Here is a 19,318-nt window from a genome sequence, read left to right as displayed (position 1 = left end):
CCTTGACCACCTTGACACAGAGAGAGAGAGAGAGAGAGAGAGAGAGAGAGAGAGAGGAGAGAGTTGCAAAGTAAAAAAAAAGAGTATGAATATAGATGCGAGTGTACTGTATACATGGAAGAGACAGAGAGATGGAGGGCCTTGAAATTCAGAGAGAAATGATCGCACGTAGGAGTTGACTCGTGTGTTCGTGTTTCGAGGGAAGAGGAAAGTGAAGAGTATTGATACGGTACAACGCCGCACTACCAAAATGCATGAAGAGTAAATTCCGAATATCATGAGACCCATCCACTTGCGTCATCAAAGGCTGCAGTCGTGATTGATGAGAACTGATCACGTTTTCGTGACGCGTTTTAGAGAGGATTTAGTACAGCAGAGCAACAGATGGCCTAAAAGTTCTCGCAATGGTACTGCTGCCGTCGGAGTAGGGATGGCGCTGGTCGTATTTGGATATTCAATTGGATTGAATTAAATTGAAATAAAAATTAAATAAAATATTATTTTTAATATATTTTTATTTTAAAATTTAAAAAAATTAAATTATTTATTATATTTTATATTAAAATTTAAAAAAATTATAATATTTAGATAAAATGAATTGAGATGAGATGATATAAATTTATGATTCAACTGACAAATGGATCTTGACCTTTAAACAGTTCTATTGTTCAACAGCACCAACCACCAGGTACCCACCGGTCCATTGCTTTGAAATCATTTTTTTTTTTTTTTTTTGGTCCAGAGAAATGTTATACATATATTCATTTTGGCTGGTTTTAAATGTTGAGTTAAGTTGAATTGAGTTGAGATGATAAAATATTATTAGAATATTATTTTTTAATATTATTATTATTTTGAGATTTAAAAAAATTGAATTGTTTATTATATTTTGTATTAAGATTTGAAAAAATTGTAATGATGAGTTTAAATGAGTTTGAATCCAAACTCACCCTTAGTATCCATTTGGAACTTAAACTAAGTTGAGATTATCTCTAATCTTAGTTCAGTCTAATTTTAAACTGAATTTAACATATAAATACCTAACTCTTAAATTATTAAATTTATCTCATCTCAAAACTCTTTTACATGTAAGATTTACAACTTTTTCAACTCAATACTTCTTTACATATAGGATCTATAACTTTTTTTAACTTCCTATAAATATATATATAAATTCATCTTAATATCTAAACATATCTAAATTCATTTTAGATGGCCTCACAAAACTCACTCCATCATCTCAACTCATTACTATTCATAAATAATTCAACTAATCTTAATTTAGCTCAATATTTAAATGATGACTTAATATGTGATTTTTTATTTTTATCTATTTATTTATATATTTAAGTATTAAGATAGAAGAAAAAATAATCATACTTTGATAGATATGTGCGATTTACCAATTCTAGATATAATTTCTCATTTATAATAATAATAATAATTGAGGCATATGGGTCCTACGCGAGCTTTACCAAATGAATAATCTTTATTTTAAACAATATACGTAGGTATGTGGTCTTTTCCAAGACAAAATAAAAAGCATCTAACAAGCATTATGAGGTGGAATCAATTTTAAATTGTAGAAATAAACCTCTTTCCCACGACACGCAAAGTGTTGGGCGTTTTGCTTGTTATAAAGAATATGACGAGTCAAAATAGTTGTTATGAAAGCGTTCGTTCTTTCTTTTTTCTTCTTCCTCTTTTTTTTTTTTTTTTTTTTTTTTTTTTTTTTTTTTTTTTTTTTTTAAGCTATGATTTTGCGAAAGTTTGGTGTTTGAAGAGAGGTGGTCCTATTTTCTTAATTGTGTAAGTAAGTATAAACAATGTGCCCAGAGCCCCGACCAATAAAAAAAGAGAAAGTCTACTTTACCTCTCTAATTTGACACCTCTATTTGACCCTTAGTCAAAATTTATTTTTTTATTTTATTTTATTTTTATTTAGTGGTTAAGGAAGTGATTTTAAGTATATTGATATATTTTTTTTATTTTTTAAATATATTTAAATATATTAAAAATGTGAAAAAAAAAAAATACTGCCCAACGGTCAAAATGGGGCGGCATAGTAGCCGCCCCCATAAAAAAAAGGGGTGCTCTGTTTTTCTGTGTAAACATGGTAAATATTAACATTGGAATTTATTATTTTAGAGATGTGTTAAAAATGATAAATATTAGTTTTATCGAAATTATAATTGTGGAAAGAAGTTGATTGCAGTAGAAAATGGGGAATAAATTATTATATAGAATATATTTTTATTAAAAAAAAAGAAAGAAAAAAAGATGCTTAAAATGATTTTTCTCGAGATTTGAGAGAGAACTTCCAAATTTCATTTATTTATGCACTCACGAATTAATTTGCACCAATCAAATTAAAATTTGATGGTCGTGCCTTAAACTAGTTGTCTTTGTTACATGTTAAAAGGGTGATTTTAAATGAGATTAATTAAACAAATATACCACGAGTGACAACAGCAAGTAAGGATCTGATACAGTGCGACATGCAACCGCTACTTATATTCATGAGTCAACCTACCATAATTCAAAAAGCTCGACCTCTACTCTAGTTTGATTTCCTTTCAAAGCCCTTGGAAATTTTCCAAATGAATGGAGAATTATGAAGGCTTACGAGTAGGCTGTGAGAAAGAGCTTGCTTATTATTTACCAGGGAGATTATTAAGGCCTTTGTATTTCTCACTGTAATTCCTTATTGTAAAGTATGATGGGAAGGCATGGAACTGGAATGTGTGTTGCGATATACTAGGAGTAGATTGCACTACAGGTGTTCGATGAATTGAAACAGAAACAACGAGTACGAAGAAATGCTGCATTCATTGAGGTGACTACATTGGAACTCATTTGAGGTAGTTCCTTCCTCTTACTACAGCTTACAGCTATGAAAATTACTCACAATCCGAATGCCCTCTGCATAGGTCCCTTCCTTCTCCAAATAGTTGATCTCTAACAAACTCCCAAGCTAGGCTAACGTCACCTACCCCCTAATTGTGAACGACAGGACACACCGTTTTGAGTATAACCAAAACGCTGCGTCTTACAACTGATATGGAAATAAAACATTTGCTAACAAAAAGGCCCCGTTTTAGCCTTAAGAGTCAAAACATTACGTTTAAACCACTTAAAACTAGTTAGGAATTCATTAAACGGGACGCACCATTTTGGCTTATACATGCCAAAACGCTGCGTCTTACAATCAACACCCAAACTTATTCTCATTACAAATGACGTCGTCTCGTACTTTCCTTAATTCAGATCAGATAAGTTCGAAACTCCCTTCACTTCAACACTTCTTGTCTTCGATTTCCAGACTTAGGGTTTCTTCTTCCTTTCGGCATCCCAACAATTCCTCATTTCTTCATAGCACCTTGCCCACAAGGTGTGGGTAAAGCTGTTGTATTTTCCACAATTTCTCCCATGAATTCTCTTCATCTCCCAGTCCCCTCCATTTGACCAAAACTTCTGTTATGCCATGGTTTCCCTCCTTCCTTAGACGACGATCCATCATTGTTTCGGGCTTGGGAAGAACTTCTCCATGCAAATCGACAGGAGGAAGGGTGGCTGGCGGTTGAACTGAACTCCCCACTTTCCTTTTGAGGCACGACACATGTAAAGTGAGATGTATTCGGGATGAGGAAGGCAGCTTAAGAAGATAAGCAACCTGCCCAATTTTCTTCTCTACTTGGAATGGCCCGAAATACTGGGGGGATAACTTCATATTTCGGCGGTGTGCTACTGATTTCTGCCAAAATGGCTACAATCTTAGGTATACCCAATCTCTCTCTTCAAATGTTCTCTCAGTTCTATGCTTACCAGTTTGTGTTTTCCTGCTCCTTCCAAGTTTTCCTCAAGTATTTTGATGATCTTGTCTCTGCCTTGTAATGTTTGGTCCACTGATTGGTTGTTTAAAGTTCCTGGTACGTATGATAGAAGTAGTGGTAGGGGGTATCCATAAAGGGCTTGGAAATGTGTCATTTTAGTGGTTGTGTGGTAAGATGTATTGTACCACCATTCAACGAATGGTAGCCATTGTGACCACTTCTGAGGCTTAGTTCCAGAATAGCATCGTAGGTAACCTTCTAAGCACTTATTTAGAGCCTCTGTTTGTTCATTAAACTGGGGGGGTAGAAAGAACTGAGATTAAGAGCTGATCCCTGTAAAGAGAAGAAAGACTGCCAAAAAGAACTCACAAATATTGGATCTCGATCTGTCACGATAGTTCAGGGTAGGCCGTGTAACTTGAACACGTGATTCAAAAACAAGCTAGCCACCCCAGCTACTGTGTTGGAGTGAGACAAGGGCATGAAATGCCTGAATTTGGTGAACCTATCCACAACCACTAGGATCACATTAAACCCACTAGACATGGGCAGTCCTTCAATGAAATCCATTGAAATATATGTCCAAGCTTGTTGAGGTACGGGTAAGGGCTGCAACAACCCGACTGGTGGCGTTGTCTCATATTTAATTGTTTGACAGATCACACACTCCCTCACCACCTTTTTTTATGTCCCTTTTCATGCATTTCCAATAAAAATCTCATTTAGCCTCTTGGTAAGTTCTTAAATAACCTGAGTGGCCCTCATAGGATTATCATGTATATACTGCAAAACCTTTCCTTTAAAAGAGGAATCTGCTGCAATGACCAGTTTTTCCTTCTTCAACAACAATCCCTACTGCATTTGATAATTTTTTGGTAAAAAAGTACCCTCCCTCACTTGTTTAAGGACTTCCTTAAGCTCAACTGACTATTCATAGTTGGCCTTAAGTTCCTCTACCCATTCGGGTGTTGGAAATGTTATCATGGCCAAGGCTCCACCCCCTAATTCACTTTCTTCCACTTTTCTTGACAATTCATCCGCCACCACATTTTCCTTTCTCTGCTTGTAAGCAATAATGAAGTCGTATTCTATTAATTTGCTCACCCACTTTTGTTGAGTTACTGTACCCACAAGCTGCTCCAATAAAATTTTTAGGACCTGCTAGTTCGTTCTAATCACAAAGGACTACCCTAGAAGATAAGGTCTCTATTTCCTTATTGCCGTTTTCTCATATGTGGAGAGAAGGAGTTCCTTACCCTTTAAAGCCTTGCTCATATAAGCAAGTGGCTGCACAGCTTGTATCAACACTGCCCCCATCCCTCTCCCACTTACATCGCATTCAATTGTGAATGGTTGGGTGAAATCCAGTAACCTAAGGACCAGAGGTTGTGCCACATCAAATTTTAGCTCCTTAAAAGCTTTTAGTGCAGTCTCATTCCACACAAAGGCATGTTTTTTAAGTAAATTTGTTAATGGTGCAATAATAGATCTGCACCATTTTATAAACTTACAATAATACCCCGTTAAACCTAAGAATCCTTTTAAGGATTTGACATTCACTGGTATCGGCCAGTCTAGCATCGCAACCACCTTCTGTGGGTCGGCCATAACCCCTTTTTCACTGATTATATGCCCCAAATAATCAACCTCCGTGACCCCAAACTGATACTTGAACAACTTAGCGTACAACTGATTTTTTTTAAGTACTTCCAGCACCACCCGCAAGTGCACCACATAATCTATCCAGTAGCTATTGTACACTATGATATCGTCAAAGAAAACTAACACAAACTTCTACAAATAAGGCCGAAACACCTCATTTATCAGCCCTTGAAAAGTTGATGGGGGCATTAGTCAAGCCAAAGGGCATCACGAGGAACTCGTAGTGTCTTTCGTGAGTTCTAAAGGCTGTCTTTGCTACATCCTTGGGTACCACCCTAATTTGGTGGTATCTGAACCTCAAATCCCGCTTCGAAAAAACCACCAACCCATGCAACTCATCCAAGAATTCATCAATAACTGGGATAAGAAACTTATCCTTTATGGCTTCTTGGTTAAGTGCTCGATAATCGACACACATATGTCAAATTCCATCCACCTTGCGGACCAAAAGTATGGGAGAAGAGAAATGACTTGTGCTAGGCCTTATTTATCCAGAGTCAAGTAATTCAGTCACAATTTTTTCAATTTCAGATTTTTGGTAGTGTGGGTAACGGTAAGATCTAGCTGTAATGGGTTGGATTCCTTCCTTAAGGGATATTCTATGGTCTTGGGGTCTTGAGGGTGGTAATCCCTTTGGAATTTCAAACACTTGTGCAAATTGTGTAATCAGTTTTAGCACTTTCTCCCCCCCACCCGAGGGCTTCACTACATTGGTCTCAGTAACCAGCTGCAAAAACAACCACTTTCCCCTTTGCATGGATGTAAGCATTGCCTTTCTCCCTTTTGCAAGGGTTAGACCCTCCAACCTTAGTCCCAACAACTCCACATTCTTCCCAAGCTACACAAACTTCATGGATAGCTCATGAAAATCCCAAACAATGGGCCCAAGGGTCTCCAACCAATCTACTCCAAGACCTATATCACAACCACCAAGAGCTAAAACATAAAATGAGGGATGAAATAATATACCTTGCACCTTGATTCTGGCGTTACTGCAGTAGCCCAAGCCTCGTACCACTTGCCCGTTAGCAACTTTGACAATAATTTTTTTAGCCTCATCAACCACCAGCTTGGTTGTTCGAGCAATAGATGGGTCCACAAAAATGTGTGTTGAACCAGAGTCTACCTAAAGAACCACTTGTGTACTCTCCATCCACCCCACTAGGCGCATAGTCTTAGAACTAGGGGTTCCTGTGATTGCATTCAAGGAAATCTCGGGTTCCACTACCACCCCTTTATGTTTTAAGTCCATTTCATTAAGCAGTTCAACAGTTATAATAGCTTCCTCTTCAACTCATTGTAGAAGGTATACTTTAAGGTTTTTGCAATTGTGGTTGGGGTTTCATTTCTCATCGCAATTATAGCAAAGTCCCTCTTTACGCTTTTCATCCCACGCTGTAGAGAACACTTTTTTGATAGGAGGGCTGAATTTTTTGTTGTGAGCCCCACTAGCACCACTATTACCCTAGGGGGTATAATTGTTACCCGAACTAAACGAGCCCTTCTCACCCGAGAACTTCATCGACTTTTTAGCGCTAGCAAGGTATATTCTTCTTGAATTCGGGCCAACCCAAATGCTGCAATTAAATTGTGTGGGTTAAACATGCGAAGAGGCAACCTTATTTCATCCTTCAACCAGCTGAGAAAGCAACTCAGCTTATGGTGGTCGGATAACCCCCTCACTCTATTCGAGAGTGCCTAAAAACTAGCCTTATAGGTTGCTACCGTGGTGATTTGCTTCAACCTTGTCAAGGTTTCCATAGGGTCGTCATATGCGGTTGGTCCAAAACGAACCAACATAGCATGCACCAAGGTTTCCCAACTCACAAATTGGGCTGTATCTATTATCTAAGGCCTTTTGATACCATACTAAGGCCTCCCCCTCCATGTGGTATGAGGCCAATAGTAACTTTTGGACAGGGGTGGTTTGATGGTATTCAAAGTATTGTGATGCTTTAAAAATCCAAGCGGATGAATTTTCTCTAGTAAAGTGAGGAAAGTCCAAACGAATACCTCTTAAATTTGGTCCCCTTTGCTGCACTTGGTCATTATCTTGCTAGTTTTGCAAGTCTCGTGCCATGTTCCCCTGATGAGCAACCAAAGTTCGAACCATTTCAATGAGCTGGTCCAGCCTCTCATCGATGGTGTTGAAGCGTGTTTGGGTTACTAGATGGCTCTCCTCCAAGGCATCAATCTGTAGTTGTATGTGTTTGGATCTAGTAGCGTTAGCCATGGTTGAAGGATTATGGGTTTTTGGTTTGTGAAATTTGTTTGGCTGTTTATAGCTTTTCTGGGTTGTATGGACTGGTTGATGGATTATGGGTTTCTGGTTTGTAAAATTTGTTTGGTTGTGTATTGCTTTTCTGGGTTGTATGGACTATTTGGCTATTTATGTTTTTTTCTGGGTGAGGATGCAGAAGGTGAATATGGCAGGATCAGTGCTCAAGTGATACCACTTGTTAAGGCGCTTGCATTTCTCACTGTAATTTCTTACTGTAATGTATGATGGGAAGGTATGGAAATGGAATGTGTGTTGCAATACACTAGGAGCAGATTGCATTGCAGGTGTTTGATGAATTGAAACAGACACAACGAGTATGAAGAAATGCTGCATTCATTGAGGTGACTACATTGGAACTCATTCGAGGTAGTTCTTTCCTCCTGCTACAGCTTACAGCTATGAAAATTACTCACAATCCGAATGCCCTCTGCACAGGTCCCTTCCTTCCCCAAATACAACATCTCTAACAAACTCCTGAGCTAGGCTAACGTCACCTGCCTCCTAATTGTGAACGACAAGACGCATCGTTTTGGGTATAACCAAAACGCTGCATCTTACTACTGAAATGGAAATAAAACATTTACTAACAAAAACGTACCATTTTAGACTTAAGAGTCAAAACGCTGCATTGAAACCACTTAAAACTAGTTAGGGATTCGTTAAACGAGATGCACTGTTTTGGCTTATACATGCCAAAACGCTACGTCTTACAATCGACACCCAAACTTATTCTCATTGCAAACAACACCATCTCGTACTTTCCTTACTTTAGATCAGATAAGTTCGAAACTCCCTTCACTTCAATAATTCTTGTCTTCGATTTCTAGACTTAGGGTTTTTTCTTCCTTCCGGCGTCACAACAAAAATGCAATTTGGGACAAAATGACAATCGTAAATAGCACATTGTGTATTTTTTTATGTACTTTTTGTTGACTTTTCAATAACTCTTGTTATTTGAGTCAAAGTGATGAATTGTCTTCGTTAGTTTTCATTATTGTCACGAAAACTGGCAAACCTTTATTAACTCTGGTTAAGGTGCAAATTTTAAAAAAATTGAATTGTTTATTATATTTTAAGTTAAAATTTTAAAAAAATTATAATAATGAGATGAAATATTTTAACAGGCTAAATGTAGGAGATTACCTTGATCAAGAGCATTATCTCTAATTTGCCTACATGTTTCCTTTTCATGTTTGTTTCTACTTCTTCCATCATCGTCACCAATCAAACCCTTGGGAACGAGGACGGGAAAGTTCAAGAGAGTTTACAATTTACTCTAAAACACATTTAGGTTGTATTTAGATGTTGAATTGAGTTGAATTTAGATGATAAAATATTGTTAGAATATTAATTTTTAATATTATTATTATTTTGAAATTTGAAAAAATTGAATTGTTTATTATATTTTGTATTAAAATTTAAAAAAATTGTAATGATGAATTGAGATGATTTGAGAGAAATTTAGGAAGCAAACGAAGCCTTACTATTGTATTTTGGCAATATCCATTTATTTATTGTGCTTTCATCCTAGCAATCTGGAAGGGACGCAATCAGAATAAGAAGAACGTGCTCACTTTTTCCCTTCTCTGCATAAATTTCTATTGCTCGCGTATTCCTAAACTACATAGCCTTGATTGTAGATTTGTATCTCCATTGAGGTGCCTTTATGCTAGAAGCACACAAAAAGAAGGTTAATAGAATAAAATACAGATAAGCGTTGCATTGCCTAGAAAAACATCAATTATCACGTATGAGTTTTTGCTAAAACATCAATAACCCATTCTTTACTAGAGTCCTAAAACTATTTAGCTGCAACATCGCCAGCAATAAGTCAACTGGAGAAATTCTCACTCGTTAAAAGGTCCTCTCAAAACAATTATTATTGTCTCAAAAAAAAAAAAAAAAACCCACACCATTTATATAAATAGAAAAATTCAACTCCACTGACCAATAAGATGCTGCACAACAAATCTTGTTCTTTTTGCCTTTTCTTTATATTTTTGGAAGCCAGCCAACATTTCTCACAAGCTTCACTGAAAAACCAAACCACATGAAAACCTGAAAGAAACAAAAGCAAGGGATTATCACAATTTCATCCAATGTTAACTTGCAAGACCAATACATTGGTGATTATCCTTTGATGCATATTCCTACCGCATGTTTAAACAAGATACTGCCACCAGTCAAGCCGCCATATTGTCTTAAATTATTTAGTGCAGCATGAGCAGGTGTTCGTCATATCTAACTGCAAGAAAAATTGTTAATACAGGTGCAAATTAAAATGTAGATATGGAGCAGCAATTATCTTTTCGGTGGGGGTACAAACCATCACAGGTGCTGGCTAAGCACAAAACTAAAACCTTAAGAGAATGCATCACGGGTCCAGAGTATTCATTGATGCTTAAAACAAACGACAATCAACCCCACAATACAGATCTTGCCCCAAGACTGAATCACAAATTTGATCCTAATGGCCTAGCCAACTGAATGCATACATTGAAAGATAAAGGGAGAAAGGAGAAGAGCATAGCATGAAACACAAATCTGAAATCTCATATTTCAAAAAATAAAAATAAAAATTGTAGAAAGACAATAAATTGCGTGGGAAGGAGAAAAAAATGTTGGGATATTAAACTAAAGAACCTTTAAATGGATTTTGTTATCACTGTGAAAGTAAAAAGATAAAATTCGCAACATCCAAAATACAGATAAAAACACATTAATCAGTGCAAGATTAGTTACCTAAAATATCATGGAACCTATTGCGGCCCAGAGTGCTCTAGAACAAAAGCCTAGATACCACAAAGGGCCTGGAGGAAGGCCTGCAGCATGAAGCAATCACAACTCAGAATTTTGCAACACCCACACGACACAAAAGTTAAGTTGGGTGATAGTGAACCTTTATCTGCTTATTAAAAGCTCCGTAATATCTATGTATTTCACTGGCCAAAGTTCATTTCTGAGTATCTGCATGTATAGGAAAAAAGGCAAATTAAAAATTTTCTTTTAAGGCAAAAATATATAGCACGATGGATCATGTTCCTCCACCCCACCCAGACCAGTGAATGTGGTGCCAGGAGACACTTAGGAGAGCCTTAAAGATCTATTGGCACTCAAAAACAAGTATTCCAACTTGCCTGCGAGGCTTATTGTGTCGCTGCCCAAATTCATCATTCCCAAGTTCTGCAGGGAAGCCAGTTACTTTGAGTTCAAAATTAAAATAAATGATGAAATGAAGTATTTCAAAATTAGTGATGTATAAAAGTGCAAAGCTGCAAAGTTACCAGGCCTCTGTGAAGGCTTCCATTCCTTATTGGGTTTGTTCAAATTATTTTCTTTGCTACAAAGGAAAAAAAAAAAAAAAAGATTAAAACAACGCAATGTTGTTGGAAAGATGACATCAGTCAATATTAGCATGATCAAAATATCGCCTTCCAGAGAAAGGAGCAATGATTACATGCCGAAATAGGAAAGATGACTCTACTTGGCAATGCCTCAAAGCATTTTAACAAAAGAACAAAAGTGAAATGATGTTTCACTAAACACCAAATTGCCAGGTTAGGTCAAAACAAAAGCCAGTATATCATCCCCTGACCATTGTAAATTATCAAACGCATGCAGATGATGCTACCAACCTTGAGGCACCCATTGAAGATGTCTGCCCCGATGGGTGTTGATGATAAGCGCCATCAACAGTAATATAGGGATATGTGGTCCCTAGAGCTCCTGCAGCACCCGCCAATACTGGTAGCCTGAAGAACGAGAAAATGAACATCACTATTACCCTTTGAAAATAAACAAAATGCAAGTGGTAACTGGAGGAAAGATAATGTAGAAAGAAGAATGGTAAGAGTGTCGCTCATTTAAACATCCACCCCAAAGAAATTTTACTACCAGGCAGTGAATTTTTTTTTTTCCCCAAATCAGAAAGAAGGCACTTAGGAATACCCCTGACTAGAGATGAATCTCCTCTCAGCTTGTAAAAACATAGAAGTAGATATTTCCTAATCCAAAGGAAGTGCCAATTAGCCACTAATTAAAAAAACTAAAAAATAGCATTCACGGAGCCCGTGAGCCAAAGAAAAACAAGGCGACCTACAGAAGAAACTGCTGTTTACAATGAAAGGATTACCATACCATGTCATCTCAGAATTTCCCAGTCCAAGTTGTGGCTGAGCAACATAACCAGGGAACGCCATACCAACAGCAGGAACTCCAATACCACCAGGATGCTGGCCTCCAAATTGCATCACTGCAAGTAAACCAAACCAGGGAAGAATGAGAATAAGGTTCAATAGAGAAAAAAATAGACTACGATTCCATAAACTCTGCAATTACATAGATCTAGAAAAATAATTCAAGCTAATGAAGCAGTTCCCAGTAGTTCATAAAATAATTCATGCATATTTAGTTAGGTACAATTAATTTGGTCACGTTTCCAAATCCAAAAATTTGTTTAAGAACTATTCACTTGAACTAGAGGAAAACGAGAAAAACCCTTTTATGGAATCCAAAAATGAGGATTCTTTGAACAACATTCCAAAGATTTTTCCACATACAAAATTTCTTCTTAATAATTGAAGATAAGATCCAAGAAACTTTCACCTGGCAAGAATGTGGGAGTCGCAGGGAAGTTTTGATCTCCATGACTAACAGCCATGCTACCAGTAGCTCCCATAACCTGAGTGCCACTGTACATAACAGATCCCTTCCCAGTACCTTGAGTATTGCCTTTTCCCTTTCCAACCAATGCACCTTTAGAGCTATTTGATTCTGAAAAAGATTCGGCCTCCTCAGGTTCATAAGAATTTATTGAAAGACCCACTTTTGGAGGGGAGGAAGCTTGAGAACCACTACCAGGACGCTGGTTTGCATGTTGTGCAGGAGCTTGCACAGGAGGCTGACCTCTGCTTTGAGCAGGACCTCTCTGAACTGCATGGAATTGCGTTGAAGGGGAAACTCTATTGACTTGGTTCTGAGGTGGAGCCGGTTGATAATTTATCTGTCCTGCTAAACCCCTTCCCTTTGTTGGAGGAGATTGTGTAGCACTGACTAAGGAGGATCCCGAAATTGGCATTTGCAGATTAGCCAAAGGCTTCCCAGCACCTGGATTGATGGACTCGTCAATATAAAGCTTGTCCATGCCAACAGATTCAGTTATGTTCTTCCCACGAAGCGATGCATTGCTTTGTGGGATTGAAGAACCATCATCCATAACAGCTGGGTGAAGACTTCTGTTGGAACTACCAGCTTGTAAATCTGTTTTCTGCATCAGAGTGATGTCTTTATTGGAAGAGCCAGAAGGATAAAATGGTGGAGAAGCAGAATTCAAGCTTGATGCAAACACTTGTCTCCTAACAGGAACAGGTTCAGATTCCACACTTGACACGGGCATGAAAGCTCTCCCAGAATTTGTATGCGAAGTTTTCTCAAGAGGCTTCCCAGACCTGAAACATCAGCAAACACAGCAAATTTTAAGCACAACCTGATGAACATGGTGAAAATTCTGAATGAAAGCCATCAAGCTCAAATTTCATACTTACTGTTTGTTTTCAGCTGGCGGAACCTGACTTTTGTTTTTAAAGGTGGGTTCATATCGTCTGGGCCCCCGTCCTCTCACACTCTTAGGTGTCTGGCTTTGGTCGTTATATGCTTTAGGCCTACTCCCTCTTGGATACCCTCGATCAATACCTCGATTTTTACCACGACCTCGATAAGGACCCTTAAAATTCCTCCGTCCCTGTAGTTATATTAAAGTGCATGCCATAAAAAAAAAAAAAAAAAAAAAAAGAGAAGCAGATCAGAGAGCGAAAGAAAGGGAGAAGGGGAATGCAACATTTAAAACATTATCCCTCACGCAGATTGCATGTATCTAATGGATCACCTCTTCATAATGCCTTTCCTGCGAAGTCATTTCCTCAAACTTGTCATGCCCCATTTCCGGTCATCTTTGGACTCCCACAACCTCCTTCCACCACGCGTGCGCCTAAAAATTCAATAATCATGTTAAAATCATTGTTTACAATAAATTTCCTAATTGCAAAGGGTTATATAGTGGCAACATTAAAATTCAAATTTCCTAATAAATTTCCAAACTGTAAAGCAGGCTTTCATTTTGGAGTCCCCAACACCACTTGTTAAGAATCATCCCGTATACTCGAACCTTTGTCTATTTATGCTCAAAAAAATTTTGTTTATCGATCAAAAAAAAGAATCAAGGGAGTGGGAGGAAGTCAGTATGTGGAAAATGAAGAAATAATGCCTTCATAATCTAAATTCTGACAAAATAAACCTGGAATTGATGGCATTTTAAGGCCAAGGAAAATTAACTTATTAGTAATACTCTGAAAACACCAAAAGCACATCAACACCGACATCATTGCCAGAGGAGCAAGGCAGTGCCAATTCCACCCTGCGTATACTATTGGGTACCAGTGCAACAAGACAAATACATCCTTCTATAGAACAATCTGCATTCCCACACGTTACAAATGCCCACATTACATAATTTTGTGTTCATTTGGAGTACTCCAAAATGTAGCACAAAGGTCCCTCAAAATACACCTCATTCTTAATTTTTTTTTTTATGCCTAAACTCGAAATATAATCTACCAGCATTGAACGACTCTTCTAACCATTTAACAGGCTTATCCGACCACTTTTTCAATACATGCCAATCCAATATCCATACCAAAGTATAAAACCGCTTAAGATCGATGACAACCCAAATTAGAGCGAGACTCTAAACACATTCCTATAAATAGTAAACTATCATGCCTGTGCTGAAAAGAAATGAGCCCAAAACCAAAAATATACCTGTGTCTACCACCAGCATTGTCCCTAAACCGATCATCGTGCATATAGAAAGCCCCAGCGGTGGGCACCGCAAAGGGCTCATTCTCCTTCTTCTCCTCCTCCCCCTCAGCCCGATCCTCTGCTTGCACCTCTGCCAACTCATCCATAGCCCTCCTTTCATCACCATCCGCTTCATTTAAATTCACCACTGCAACTACTGAGTCGATCCTACCACCAACGCGTGCCTTTCCCTCAACGCCTCCGTCCCTATACACCGCTGCTTCTTCTTCACCTCCATCCCCATCTAGCTCAACCTCTTCTTCTTCATCCAACTCTTCATCATCCTCGTAATCCGCCACCCCACCCTGACCGTCCGATTCGTCGGAATGAGTCCCAAAGCTCCGGTCCACCCTCGGCTTCTCTCCCCTTTCTCCTTCGCCTTCCTCATCATCACTTGCTTCGCGCCTCCGCATAGCCAGCGATCGCTTCACTTCCTCTGGATCGCTCTCATACTCAACCTCTTCTTCACCCGCCGAAGCCATGAATTCCTCTAATAAAAATTAAAATCCCAAACTTTCGCAGTCACCAAACACCAATTTTTAGAAAACGATATATCAATCAAAACCAAAGAAGCACAAAAATCCTCAAAATCCCTACACAACCGAAAGACCGAATAAAGGACTTTCAGGCAATCAAATGAGCAGCAGCCCTATAAACGGAAACTTACTAGAGAACCAAACACCAATTCGAGAAAATCTCGATAAAACGACGGCCTATAAGACAAAAAATTGAAGGCAATTAGGGTTTTATAAATTGGGATCTCCAGGTTAGCGTTTGAGAAACCCTAGATTTTTAAAGGGAGAGAAAGGGGCAAGAGGATATTTTTGGATTTTTAAGTTGTCGTCAGCAATTGTATGGGAAAAGACTTGTAAAAGGAAACGGAAAAGGAAACGGGTCTTTCTTCGCAGAAGGGTTTAAACTTTAAAAGGGCTAATTTCGTAGGGGTATTCTTGGTAAAGCAAGTTTTTGGTCAGCGTCCGGCACGTGAGATTGGGCTATCTTATAGCCGTCAGATGCTGCAAGACTCGCAGTGACTCTCCACTGGACCACTTGTGGGCAGGACTGCTGGCCTAGGGAAGGTGAATCTGAAGCCTGTACCAATTAGCCAATGAATTTATGCCACGTTGTTTAAACCAAATTTCTCTTAATTTGATTTATAAGATTTAAATTTTAAAATTTATCATTAAATTTAAATTATGACATCATGTAAATAATATATAGTATAAAGATCTTTAAATAAAATTATTCTAATAGATTTTGTTGAAAAAGGATTTACAAAATTATTCTAATAGATTTTGTTGGAAAAAGATTTACGAGTTGAATGTGTATGCCATTTCCTAATTGTCCTAAAAATAAAATTCTATACACTAAATTTTTTCTTCTTGTTTTGGGATATTTGTAGAGGAAAATTTTATAGATCACACTACCATCTTATTTTCATTTCATTATATAAGATGTGACATATTTATCACCGTTAAATAATCTTTTATTAGATAATTTTTTTTATTATTCAATAGTAATAAATGTATCACACCTTACTCATTTAATAATAAAATAAAAATAAACTCATTTAATAATAAAATAAAAATAAAATGTGAGCATGGCATATGACCCTAATCATTTGTAAAGGTCGGTCCCTCCCTCTCTACATCACGGCTAATATGTTAATAAGGAATTATCTTGTCAAACAGTAAAACTTCGTAAAAAAATAATACAGAGTAGACACAAGGACATCGTTTAATCCAATCCTCAACACAATATCAGAATATATATCCACTTGGTGATTTTTGGGACCAAGAAGATATCCACGATGCAGATCGATATATCCCACAGATTTAGGGGACAACCATAGAACTGTGACCAACATCAATGTCTTGCAAGCCCAACTATGCCGTCCGAACCCGAGAATTATCCAAAATTAATCCAACAGTACTTTTTTTTTTTTTTTTTCCTTTTTTGTTGGGGGCTTGAAATTAAACTACAACAAGATGGAGAGAACTCTGTTAACCCTGCAACATAAGAGCCGAGGATTCCAAACCCTAAAACTTCCTCCTCTTCCGAAGGGAGGAAGGACTACTACCACATACATGCATTAACAGGGAACGCCTTTCAATCATCAGAAGCCTTGGGAGAATTCTCTGGAGTCTTCAGAACTGTAGACACCTTACCTTTATGCGCAGAAACGGCAGCACGAAACTCCTCCACTATGGAACCATCCTTGAACTTCAAAGCAAATGTTGTGAGGCCATCCTTCCCTTCACTGGCACTATTAATGCAGGCAAAGGTAATGCCCTTCTTCTCCATATTTGTGAGCTTCATGTCTGGGTAAAGACTGGCATTCATAATTAACCTGTAATTTCCTCGGGCTCGCATAAGAAGTCGGGCTCTATCCATCTCAGTTGTGGAGACATTCACTTTTAGTTCTCCCTTCCCACGTTCCTTCCAACCTCCATCGATATATTCAAATAACACTGAATCAGCAGTGAAAACCACTTCCTCGTGTTCTTCCCCAGTCTCAACCACAATCTCCTGCATTGATGGGAAACCAGTTTGCTCAGTCTTCGAAACAGTGGAAGCCCCTGAAGTGCCAAAAACTGAAGAACTTCCATTATTAGAGAGACTCAGACCAAAAGGCTTATCATTTTCCCCTCCAAAAAGAGACACAGAAGCAGTACCGGTTCTAGACCCATCCATCGAAACAGAACCAAAGGAAAAAGTAGAAGTGGAAATTCCAGTTCCAGCAAGACCAGTGAAGGCATTTTGGCTGCTCGAAAGTTGTTGGAATGAGCTCAAAGGGGTACCTTCCACACCTGAATTCACAGTTTCGCTTTTGTTATCTTTCTTGTTTTCATTTTCAGACTTCTCTTCTTTTGCAGGTTGTTCATCATGTTCGGCTGCCTCAATTCCAATATTACTGCTCTGCTCCTCCACAGCATTCACCTCATGTGCTGAAGATTCATCCTCTGCCTCATCAGTTTTGCTCTCTGACCGCTTATTTTCCTCATCTTTTTCATCTACCACATCTGAAACTTTCTCCTCACCAACAGCCTGTGCAACACTCGTAACAGACGAGGTTGCATTGAACTCTGTAGGAGGGACTAAGTGAATCGTAGCAAATGGATTGAATGAGGGGGCTGACGTGGCCTGGTTTCGACGAACTTTGACAATTCTTCTGGTTGCCAGCACCCCTCACTGGCCTTCTTGAAAGTTCCAGTCTCTGGTTCAGGAGCATCTTCTTCATCATCAAGACCAGCATTATCTTTATTGAGTTCCCTTCCAGCGACCCTCTTCTTTGAAGGTGGAAGAGCATTTTCCGCATCCCCCATTGAAAAATGTAGTCAACAAACTAAAACTTCAGAACTGTTGTCACGATGCCTTGGGGTAAACAGATATCTGCAAATGAGCAGAAATGATGTTTTTCTGAAGACATTATAAACAAATGAAGAAATAAAGGAAAAACAGCATTTGCCTGCCTCAAGGTTAAGTGAAATTAAATCATCCAACAAAATTTCAAGCTTTCGGGTTCGGATACCGAGGAAATCCTAGATATCAATCATGCTTGGAAAAGCTTATTGTGATGCCTTGTTTATCTTCTTCTTATTTTCTCTTTCTCCTTAACGTTAAATAAAATAATTTTGAAATCTTGCAACCAGACTTGATTTCTCATACTTAGAACTCTAGAAATAATAGGATAAAAACCCTTAAACAATCCATCTTTTATTAGCCTCCAAATGACACAATCCATCTTTTACTAGACTACTAAATTCCAGTTACTGTTCATAGCCTCGAGACAGGTCATATTCCATCCTTTTTCTCACACGTTTTGAGCTCAAAACATTTATATCGCATAACAAAACATCCCTAGTAACTCTGCTCTATAAATTGCAAAGAAAATGTACTAGAAGGACAGAATATTAGGCAAAGCCATTATAAGTTATATGGGACCCAACTAAGAAAAACTCTATATCTATAGTCTTTGTTGAGCTGGGTTTTTGTTTTCATGCCAAACGAACGAAAACCACAACAGTTTTTAGAAGAAAAAAAATCTATATTTCCTTGTTTCTTCTTTTTCTTTTCCCATCGACCAAACGGAGTATAAGAGTTAAGACCCTAATAACTGAAGGAAAATTAGAGTATCCCAAAATGAGTCATTAATAGCATCGTAAAAAGAGGGAAAAAAACCCAAATAATCATAACCAATCTACATTTTAGAACAACCCTAGAAGCAGAACAAAGTACTTATATATATAAAAAAAATGAAATAAGACAAATTGATATAGAAACCATATATGTAGTGAGATTGAAGTACGACTTACCTGGAAACAAAACGAAGCGAAAGCGAAATCCTCACAGAGAGAGAGAGAGAGAGAGAGAGAGAGAGATAGATAGATAGATAGATAGATATTAAACAAAATAATAATTAATTTTCTTAAAATAAAGGGAAAAAAAAGCTAGTGTGAAGGGTTTGGATATGTGAAGTTTCTGAGGGTTTCTTGCCCTTCTCAATTCATCTGCACAAGGGGTTTTTATCAGCGCGTTACTGGCAAATGATGAATAGAATTTTGCGTGTTACAGAGCTCAAATTGTGACACGTGCGGAGCCGGGCTGTACTGGGAATGGTATGGCATTTTTGCGTTTGGGGCTTTCGAACCCAAATACGAAAAAAAGGCTGTATTGGGCTTGTGAT

General features: G+C 37.9%; 2 protein-coding genes across 2 annotated transcripts; both read right to left on the bottom strand.

Annotated features, from left to right (window-relative positions):
- Positions 1 to 9,498: 9,498 nt before the first annotated feature.
- Positions 9,499 to 15,526, bottom strand: LOC121258510 (protein MLN51 homolog). Its single transcript, XM_041160042.1, is given in 13 exon segments — positions 9,499 to 9,834; positions 9,931 to 10,021; positions 10,519 to 10,598; positions 10,676 to 10,743; positions 10,914 to 10,959; positions 11,061 to 11,116; positions 11,412 to 11,528; positions 11,914 to 12,028; positions 12,382 to 13,223; positions 13,320 to 13,516; positions 13,661 to 13,710; positions 13,713 to 13,762; positions 14,593 to 15,526. Coding segments are annotated over 10 exon segments (2,022 nt in total). The 5' UTR covers positions 15,114 to 15,526; the 3' UTR covers positions 9,499 to 9,834; positions 9,931 to 10,021; positions 10,519 to 10,598; positions 10,676 to 10,715.
- A 785-nt stretch (positions 15,527 to 16,311) lies between these two features.
- LOC121259872 (nuclear pore complex protein NUP50A-like) lies at positions 16,312 to 19,177 on the bottom strand. The gene is given in 4 exon segments (XM_041161675.1): positions 16,312 to 17,819; positions 17,822 to 18,024; positions 18,948 to 18,995; positions 19,026 to 19,177. Coding segments are annotated over 2 exon segments (1,215 nt in total). The 5' UTR covers positions 17,958 to 18,024; positions 18,948 to 18,995; positions 19,026 to 19,177; the 3' UTR covers positions 16,312 to 16,740.
- Positions 19,178 to 19,318: the final 141 nt, after the last annotated feature.

Source organism: Juglans microcarpa x Juglans regia, chromosome 1D, assembly GCF_004785595.1.
Source record: "Juglans microcarpa x Juglans regia isolate MS1-56 chromosome 1D, Jm3101_v1.0, whole genome shotgun sequence".
NCBI classification, from domain to species: Eukaryota; Viridiplantae; Streptophyta; class Magnoliopsida; order Fagales; family Juglandaceae; genus Juglans; species Juglans microcarpa x Juglans regia.
Note: the sequence above shows the minus strand (reverse complement) of the source record. Positions and strands in the feature narration are given on the sequence as shown.